Source organism: Solanum dulcamara, chromosome 8 (assembly GCF_947179165.1).
Source record: "Solanum dulcamara chromosome 8, daSolDulc1.2, whole genome shotgun sequence".
NCBI classification, from domain to species: Eukaryota; Viridiplantae; Streptophyta; class Magnoliopsida; order Solanales; family Solanaceae; genus Solanum; species Solanum dulcamara.
The window spans coordinates 68,608,688-68,618,159 of NC_077244.1; the positions used below are offsets into that span (position 1 = coordinate 68,608,688).

The 9,472-nt window shown below is 35.6% G+C and overlaps 1 protein-coding gene across 1 annotated transcript; it reads right to left on the reverse strand.

The window, feature by feature from the left end:
* Nucleotides 1-1,375: 1,375 nt before the first annotated feature.
* On the reverse strand, nucleotides 1,376-9,008 carry LOC129899345 (beta-galactosidase-like). The gene is made up of 19 exons (XM_055974284.1): nucleotides 8,443-9,008; nucleotides 8,237-8,332; nucleotides 7,857-7,969; nucleotides 7,692-7,758; nucleotides 7,492-7,584; nucleotides 7,198-7,341; nucleotides 5,974-6,062; nucleotides 5,761-5,866; nucleotides 5,580-5,667; nucleotides 4,620-4,738; nucleotides 4,376-4,540; nucleotides 4,045-4,217; nucleotides 3,811-3,920; nucleotides 3,420-3,529; nucleotides 3,164-3,274; nucleotides 2,973-3,083; nucleotides 2,621-2,826; nucleotides 2,207-2,543; nucleotides 1,376-1,935 (listed from the first exon to the last, which is right to left on the reverse strand). The coding sequence occupies exons 1-19, from the start codon at nucleotides 8,614-8,616 to the stop codon at nucleotides 1,825-1,827; spliced, it is 2,523 nt and encodes an 840-aa protein (XP_055830259.1). The 5' UTR covers nucleotides 8,617-9,008; the 3' UTR covers nucleotides 1,376-1,824.
* Nucleotides 9,009-9,472: the final 464 nt, after the last annotated feature.

The following is a 9,472-nucleotide window of genomic DNA, read 5'->3' on the forward strand; positions in this document are numbered from 1 at the left end:
TATTGGTAATATTTGGCAACTTTTCTTTCTTTTGTTGCCCCCCTTTGCTCTTCATTCTTAATATCTGTAGTAGACAACAGTCTGCCCAAAATTGATGTGTCTGCAGAATAAATGCCAGAAATATGGGATTAGAATCCAAAAATCCTCATAAAGGCTAGGGGAGCAACAAAAAGGTCTAAGCAAGATATCAATTTAACAAATTAACGTAAATGGGATTTGACACCAAACTAAAGTTACAAATACTTGGATTGCAAGAATTATATTGACTACTGGCCATTTATGCCTTGTTTATTGATAAATGCACCTTTTGGCTCTCAACCAAATTTCTATTTAATATTACTTTTGTTAATATCACGAAAAGAAGAAAGATATCTGCATTGTGTTTATTGATTCAGAGAAGGTATATGATAAAGTATCACACAAGGTCCTCTGGTAGGTGATGGAGAAGAAAGGAATTAATATTTTAAGTATATAAATGTCACAAAGGACACGTATGAAAGAGCTGTCATTAGCTTGAAAACAGCGATAGATGATATAGAGGAGTTTCTCACAGCAGAGTGGGTTTAATTCAGGGACTAGTATTGAGTACCTAATTATTTACCCTAGTTATGGATAAGTTAACCAATACAATATAAGAGGTCTCGTGGTGCATGTTATTTATTGATGATATTATGTTAATTGGACGTAATTAACGAGGGTATCAACCAAAAGCTTGAACTATAAAGTACATTAGATAGTAAGGGTTCTCAGATAAGTAGAAGTAAGACTGAATACAGGCATTGAAGGTTTAGTCTGCACGAGAGGAGAGAAATTGAGGTGATGTTGGATGGGATTGCAGTGCCAATATACAAACAATTTAGATATCTACACTCGTTATTTCAAGATAATGGAATATTAGATAAAGATGTTACTCATAGGAATAAAATTAGACGGTCGAAATGGAGATGTGCTACTGGAGTGTTGCAAAGTAAAACTAAGTACTATCGAACAACGATAAGACTGACTATATTATATGGTAGTGAATGTTGGGCTCTTAAAGTCCAACACATTCACAAGATGAGTGTTGCAAAGATGTGAATACTAAGATGGATGTGCAGTCATATCAAACTAGAAATGACCACATTTGCTAGAAGATTGCAAGTAGCACAGGTTGAGGATAAAATACAAGGTCGCTTGAGATGGTTACATGTTTTGCATATGCACTGGTGGATAGGTGTGAAACTATGATAAATGAAAGTGTTAAAAGGGGACGGACCTGCCATTTTTTTTTGAGGAAAGGGGGGGAAAGGGAAAAGAGAAAAGGTTGTTTGTTACCACTTTGCTATCAGCAGACTATAGATGTTTGGCTGCCGTCCAACGACCAGAGAGCTCGATGTTATTGCAATGTCATAAGAACATTTCTATAAAGTGCAAAGCAATGAATGATTGCTTCTTATTTAGATATTACAATGTTGAAATTCCTCAAAGACAGAAGGCCTTTTAGATACTAACACTAAAAATATCTGCACACAGCACACGGCCTCATCAAGAATCAGGTAGATGTTCATTTCAGTCAAGATGAACACCAATATTATAAGTAGTAACTAACATAATATACAGAATCTTTCCCCCAGTTTCTTTTCCAATACATGTGAGCTTTTGCCCAAAAGGGTGTGTAGCATATCTGTACAACTTCACCCGCGGTGAAGCCAAAGAATGATTGTGGTGATTCTTGGATTTGTAGCTGCTTCCTTGAAAATAATTAGAAGAAGAATACTTAAATATTGCTAGCGTATGTAATAGTAACTAGCTGAAACCTTCCTTGTCTGCTTGTTCTCAGTGTCATCAACTGCAGAGAGCTTCAACTGAGAGTTTCTTCATAACACCTGGACATGGATCACCACCAAAAATTTCTGGTGTCACAGGTACTGAACACGACTCTTGCCCAATGCAATACTGCAAAAAATTGAAAAGAAAAGAAAATGCAATTGGTTTAGTCAGGGGAAAAAAATCCTTCAGATAGGTGCTGCTTATATAATTCAGAAGAAACAGGTCAGAATGATTCTTAAAAGAACTTCGCGTGATTAGGTCCAAGTGACTAATGCAATAGAACGTTATTTTCTAAGGAGTATAAAAGAAACTGGCATATATACCACTCAGTCTCTCCTGCTTAGACAAATTCAATTTCGATTCAGTCGTAACTGTGAATTTTCACCAAGTTTAGTACCTTTTCAAAGGCATCGTATGAGTGGTGGGCATGACAGCTTCCTTCACTGAAGCTTCCACAGACCCCCACTGGTGTTCCAAAGCTTGCAAATTTGATTGAAGTGATCTTTTGACCAGGAGCACAACGGAGGTGCGCCTTAGGCCTGAGTGGTCTCTCAACTTCCCCAGATGCTTGCATCTTAAAATTCACCAACTGTGGTTGCCATTCATTTATGTCTGCACAGACACTTGCTAATTCTCTCTTGACCAAAGAGATTGCGTTGGGATCTCCTCCCCATTCCTCAAATACAACTAACAAGTTTCCAGTAGGATGCAGCCAAGAACGTGGCACGTGATACCTGAATCATGATTCTCAGTTAATAGGAGCTTCTTGTTACATCAGAAGAAAATTTCAGCAAAGTTTGTCGTTACTTACCATCTCTGTGAGGCCTCTCCGCAGTTACATAAGCACTTATTCTCATTAAAGAAGCCTGCATAGTTACAGGCACTACAAGTACCAGATGATTTATACCCAGGCCAGTAACGTCCAAGGCTTTGTCCATTTATCCACATTTGACCTTTGCCCATGGTATTCATATCTAAAGCCAAAGGCTCATTACCAGCTGGAGCATTGAAAGTGGTCTGGAAACACAACAAAAGGATTTAATGCTTGCGATGGAAATCGTAGTGGTAAAGTAGATCACTTCACCATACAGCTTACTCTAATGCACTGAACTTAAGATAAAAAATATTCACTAATGAAGAAGGCATATATATTAGTTATGCACCTTGAACCATGTGAGAGGCTGTCTCTGAGTCACCAAAGAGCCCTCAACCCACTCAACAGAAGAGCTGCCACTGAGCGAATGAAGATTCAAGGCTTCTCCTTTTAGACCAACCTGGTCAAGAAAGTTAAAATGTAAAATAAACTGGTAGTCAAAGCAACCAAATTTTCTGTCGAACATTTTAAAAAACAAACCTTGTAAGACCATTTCTGCCATGCTAAATCTCTTTTCCCCTCGTTAAGACCACTGAGTGAAACTGGTCCAAGAACACCAGCATTCCATGTCTCAAAATGTGGGCCAATATTCTGAGCTCAAGCACAATTAAAACCAAACCAAGTGAATATGTGTCTTCAAAGTACCAAAAGTGTGACAGTGAAAATAAGTTTTATGCGTGGATATACATATATGGACGACAATAGAGAAAGAGGGGGAAAGTGGGAGAGGACAAACCGGAAGACCAACAGCAATGCTTAGCAGTGAAATCTTGTTTACACCAGCTCTTAGATTTACTGCTTTATTAAAAGTAATTTTCTGGCTTTTTAAACTTCCATATACAGTTCCTGCAGAAAAAAAAAATTAACCAACCGAGACACATTTATTATCACATAAATTATTTAGTTTCTTGAGGGGTTCTGATGACACCAAATGGTGCTCACCTTTCGGATTATAGAAAAATTTTCATTGCAAACAGATTTTTTTTCAATAGACATAAACCAAACAGAAATGTGATAGTGTTTCATCTCTTTTCGTATTTCCTTAAAAGATATTGTTTGAAGGTTCGGTGCAGAACTAAAGATGAAAGTGTAAAGCTCATGAAAAACAAAAAGATCATGTGATGCACCTGCTAATTGACCATTCACGAAAACTTGGAAAGCAGGACCAGCTGAAGAGACTCTAAGCCATGGCCATTGTCCGCTTCTCAAGAACCCTTCACTTGGATCAATCTTGACACTGAAGATAGACATAAATGATCATAAACTTGTGCGGAAGCTAAAGTAATTGAATTGTCATTAGTTTTCCTACTTTTGACGTTTGAAGCAGCAATCAGAAATTAACAGAAACCACAACCACTTACTCGGTCATGTACCACAAATAATCAGACACGTCTCTTGTGGTATTTATCTGCTCCAGTAACCCAACAACCGTGAAAGTACTGTCTTCATAAGATGCTGGCTCGCCATTGTATGACTGCCAAGAAAATCCTCTATCTGCTGGAGTCATCTTCATCACAGCACTTTGAGCACCAACCTTCACATAAAATTAAGAGAGCCGTCAGTCACACTGCGCGTATGAGGTAAGGCATTCTCTATTTCATAAGTCATTAATGTTTATTCAAACTTGAGATGCAATTTCATTGTTATGCATCAAACAGCATAAACGCTTAATGGAGAAAGTCTACTTCTCACCCTTGCAGTATTATATACGGTGTTCTTGCAGTCAGGTAGAATGCTGATAGACCAAGGTGGCAAGTTATAATGCTTGTTCCCAAAGGCCACTGTAGCAAAAGAATGTTGGTTGTAGTTTGCAAGGAATGCAACACACACTCCAGACTTTGACGTAAAAACATGAGCCTGTGGAAGAAAGCATTGTTAATTTCGCTTCAGATTTAGTCCTATATGTAGACTGTTCAAGAATTGCAACGAATCTTACTTCTTGAAAATTTCCAAGGGATGTCACAGTTGGATCTCCAGATACTAAAGCTGGTTCACAAAGCTTTATTGCTCTATGCAGATCTTTCAGATGACCCCACTTAGGTTGCCGTAATAATCCTAAAGATCAAAAGGATAAAAACTTCACATTAGCTAAACAATCTATCTCTTCTTCATCTCTTCGTTTCTTTGCTCTTTCTTATCTTATTTCAAGTGGTAAATCATGGAATTAAGAAACCTCATCAGCAAGGAGTCATTTTTTTGCATAAATAACCTATCTTGAAAGTGTGATATCATAACTGTTGCATAACTAGACTCGTCAACGCAATCACATTAGATGCTATAATTAATATCAACTAAGAGAACAAAAGTTACTGAAATTTCAAGCTTTGGGAAACCAGGAAGCTTTTCAAAGAAGCAGTAAATACTTTCGTCACCAGCTTTTGCTTCAAATGTAGCTGGCATGACTTACTACACAATCGTATATCTCTTGGTTGGCTTTTCTATTAGATTAATAACAGGTGATAACCTCAAAGCATTCAACCTCAACTACAGCAATGAAAATTGTTACTCTAATCAAACAAAACACCTTTGTCGAAGAGTCCACTTTTCCATGGTTGTGAAATCATAGGAATGATCATCATACAAAGTTATACAAAACGGGATAATCAAAATGTTGGCAAAAAAGAAAAGAAAAGGAAAAGACCAAACAAAATAAAGAGTTGACATAGATACACAACACACTCGGTGTAATTTCACAAGTGGGGTATGGGAAGGTAGAGTGTATGCTAACCGTACCCCTACCTTGGGAGGTAGAGAAGTTGTTTCTGATAGACCCTAGGCTCAAGTAAAAGCATTTCCATCGAAAACAATTCAAATATAAGCAATTATATAACATAGGATTTTGCTATCCTTGCATGAATATATTTCGTCCCAAACTCAAATTTAAAGAAGTGCATACCAAATTCATCAAGTGGTGCATCATAATCATAACTAGTAGCAATAAATGGGCCACCAGCAGTCCTGCCAAAGTTTGTTCCTCCATGATACTGAGCCAAGAAAAAAAAAACATTATAAAACAATGTTCTTTGATTCAGAAGCTATAATAACTCTTGAAAAATAAATAAAAACACTCAATGTACCATGTAATAATTGATGAATGAGCCCCCTTTCTGTATGAAATTAGCAACTCCAAATGCCAAGTCCTCAACAGGACGATAAGGAACTGGACCTCCAAATTCAGTGAACCTGCAAAAATTATTAAATAAAGAAAATTATTCCACCACGTACTGTTGCTTATGTAAAATAAGGAACTGACCATTTATTGCTTCTTAAAGATGTATTTGCAAATTTACCAGGCAGTCCAGGCTTCAGTCCAAATCTTGGGTTTATAAGCCTTGTTTGGTGAGAAGTAGTCACAGTAGAAACCATTGCAAGTGTTTATCTAAACAAGGGAAAGGCATACATTGGAGTAAGATAACAAGGGAAGAAGCATTAGAAATAGTACAAATTACTTAACAAAAAGTATGACACTGTTAATATTTAGAAGATCTAACAAATTTTCTGTGACCATGATCTTTTCAAGATTTTTTTTATTTTTTTATTTATAAGGTTGTGATGTAGAGTACTTTCTTATAAACATCCATATATAATTAGATTTTATTTTTGCAAATAATAAAGATTTAGATGTCAAAATTCACACACAAAAAAAAATTACATGCATTTGCTCTGCCTCAACTTTGTTTATTTATTGTTATCTGCTACTCGGTCGGATGTTTGTTTCTTTTTCCTTTGGTAACTATTTAATTCTAACTTTCCACATGACATGTTTAAGACCACAAAATTAAAGACATTTTGCTACATTCTACATATCTTTAGATTAAGACCACACGATCAAAAAATATTCGTTATTTTGTTAAATTCTGTGTAAAGTCAAAACTAAATAAACATATTAAATGGATGGAGTAATTAAATGCAGAACAAAATTTACATTTATACTGTAAAAATAAGAAAACAAATTGCTAAACAGAATTTACTTCCTAGTAATTTTACACTATAAATAAATTAGAAATCTGAGCAGACTGTTAGAAGAGGTTTGTGTTCATATTTCATTAAAAGACAAAGTGACATGGACAGACAGGATTTTTGGAAAACAAAAGACACCCCATGTGCAGATATTAATATATTCTATCAATTCTTGATGTTGAAATTTTTTAACGGTAATACCGCTTCCATTCCATATTAAGTGAATTTTTGAGGGATTTTTCATTGTTCAAAATAATTGAATTATTCAAAATTCAAGATAAATGTTTAAAACTTTTTTCATATTTGCACTTTCATTTATTGAGGTTTTATATTTTCTAGGACATAAATTACACTACTTGCAAAGTTATATTTATGATCTTGCAAATGGCAATAGTGAAAAGTGTGATTCAACTTATGTCCTTAAATATTTTTCTTAATATGTATGCAATGCCTCACAGATTCACTAATATGGAACGGAAAAAGTAATGAAAAACGACAACAAGATTCAAGAAAGAGCAAAATAAAGGAGTTGGTGACATAGGGGCAAAACTTACAACAGGATCTGGAGCATCATCTTGCTTGCACATGACCCAAGGTACACCAGTACCAAGATCCAATGCCATTTTTGCTGCCCAGTCTGAGTAAGATTTACCTGGTTCACCCAGTCTCTTCTCAATTGGCCCATATTCATTCTCAATCTGTCAAACAAGTTATCAAGAAAGATAGAAACGTTCATCAATTTACCTCACATTTTAGCTGTAGGGGCCAAAAAACATAGTTTTTCTCCTACAAATAAGCTGCTGTACCAGAATTAGGAAAATAGGATAAATTGGAAAAATTCCAGCAACCTGGGATAGTATTATAGGGCCACCCTGAGATTCGTACAGTCGTTCTGCTTTCATCATATTAACAATCTTGGTAGTGAACTTTTGCATTGCAGCCTTCATTAGCAAGAAAAGAATAACAAGCAAAATTAGAAAACAATGACATTAAAGTAATACCAGTTAAGAAGTAATGACATAAAGGGTTTTTTTTTTTGTAATCTAACCTTGAAAGGCTCATTATCTGTTCTGAAACTGATACCTGGAACATACTTCAACCAAACAGGAAAACCCCTAAAATTGAAACAGGTAAAACAAAGCAAGAATTTAACTTTATGCCAAAATGAGTATCACATTTTTTAGCAGATAGGATAAGAAATTTGAGCCATTACCCAAAATTCCATTCAGCACAAGCATAAGGCCCAACCCTGAGATGCACATAAAGACCTGCTTGGTGCACAATCTTAATGAACTTCACTAGATCATACCTCTCTTCAAAGTAATACTGTAAAAAGATAAACATAAGCAATTGAATACCAGTAAATCATGAAAATTACGCCAAAGGTCTCGACTTTTACTCACAACAATAAGAACATAGCCAATGAAATTCCACAAGTGAGGTCCGGGGAGAGTAGTGTATACACAGAGCTTACCCCTACCTTGCGAGGTAGAGAGACCATTTCCGATAGACCTTAGTCTCATTTTACTCACAATATATTGAACATCAGTAAATTTATGAAAATTACGAGCAAAGGTCTAAACTTTTACTCACTTTGCCTTGTTCAGGCTCATGCCCATTCCAGAAAACATAGGTCTGAATCACATCCACCCCTCCATCTTTCGCCTTCTGAATAAGATCCGGCCACATCTATACAAAAAAATCAAGAAAATACCTTATAAGAAAACTCATTTTGCCAAAAAGAACAGAACTTTAATGTTCAGACAACCAATATTGAAGTGCATTTTACAATAATATACCTCAGGAGTGCTTCTTGGGTAGTGAATAGATCCAGAAACAAGAATTCTCCTTTGGCCATTCACAATGATAGCATTACGGTCATATGACACAGAACACATCCCAGAAAAAACCCATGAACTCAATAATGCTAACAACATCAACAACACATTCCACCTCACTAGCCTTGAAACCATTTTCTTTAGAATCAAGAACTCAGCTCCAAGTCTCAAGATTGTGCCTTTACAAGAAAAGGAAGAAAAAAAAAAGGGACCTTTATCCCCACCCCACCCACCTTATCCCTTCTCTTTAATTTGCAACTTTATTCTTCTACTAGGAAATATGAAGACAGAAAGAACATTTAGGAGCGGGAAGGGAAAAACAGCTGTGTTTTTAACTTGAAAATTTTCTTTTCCTCTTTTATTAGTTGTTCCGTTACTTTTTATAGTTCAGGCCTCAGGGAGAGTGAAGAAATGAGGACTTTTGTGGGGGAAAATGGTGCTTTGCAGCTGCTTTTTAAGAGCCTGTTTGGTTTTTTTAAAATCCAAAAACAGGCTCTAAACACCTTAATTACTGTTCTCTTTTTCAAAAGATGATGGAGCATAACTATTAAAATTAATTGAAACTGTCCCAGAGCCAATTTAAAATTAATAAAATTAAAATAACTTAACAAACTAATCCATTTCATAAAAAAAATAAATCAAAATAAGTAAATTTAATCTTAAAAATTTAAGCAACTTATTAGGTTAAATAATTAGGCATTAAGTTTCGACCCTTCTGCGGAATCAAATCCTGTTCCACAAGATCCTATATCAGGTATACATCCTCCTTTATTTCAAAGTGGTAGGGGAGTTATGGGCCCCATTTTTTGGCGTTTCCTACGCTTTTCCTAAAGTTCATCCAACTGCAAAAATTAATTATAGATCTGAATTCTGATGTATATGGAAAACAAAAATTATTTTTGTCCACTGGAAGGCTCCTCTGCTTGCAATTCTGGCAAATACTAATAGGTAAACTGGATTTTAAAATGTATCTTAGTCATTTCTTGTAAAA

What these genes read in the sequence shown, in the direction of transcription:
- LOC129899345 (XM_055974284.1), bottom strand. Translation starts at nt 8,616, where the DNA reads ATGGTTTCAAGGCTAGTGAGGTGGAATGTGTTGTTGATGTTGTTAGCA. An exon ending in TGTGCTGAATGGAATTTTGG is followed by an intron (nt 7,759 to 7,856) that starts GTAATGGCTCAA and finishes TTTCAATTTTAG; the next exon opens with GGGTTTTCCTGTTTGGTTGA. An exon ending in GCATTGCTGTTGGTCTTCCG is followed by an intron (nt 3,275 to 3,419) that starts GTTTGTCCTCTC and finishes GCTTGAGCTCAG; the next exon opens with AATATTGGCCCACATTTTGA.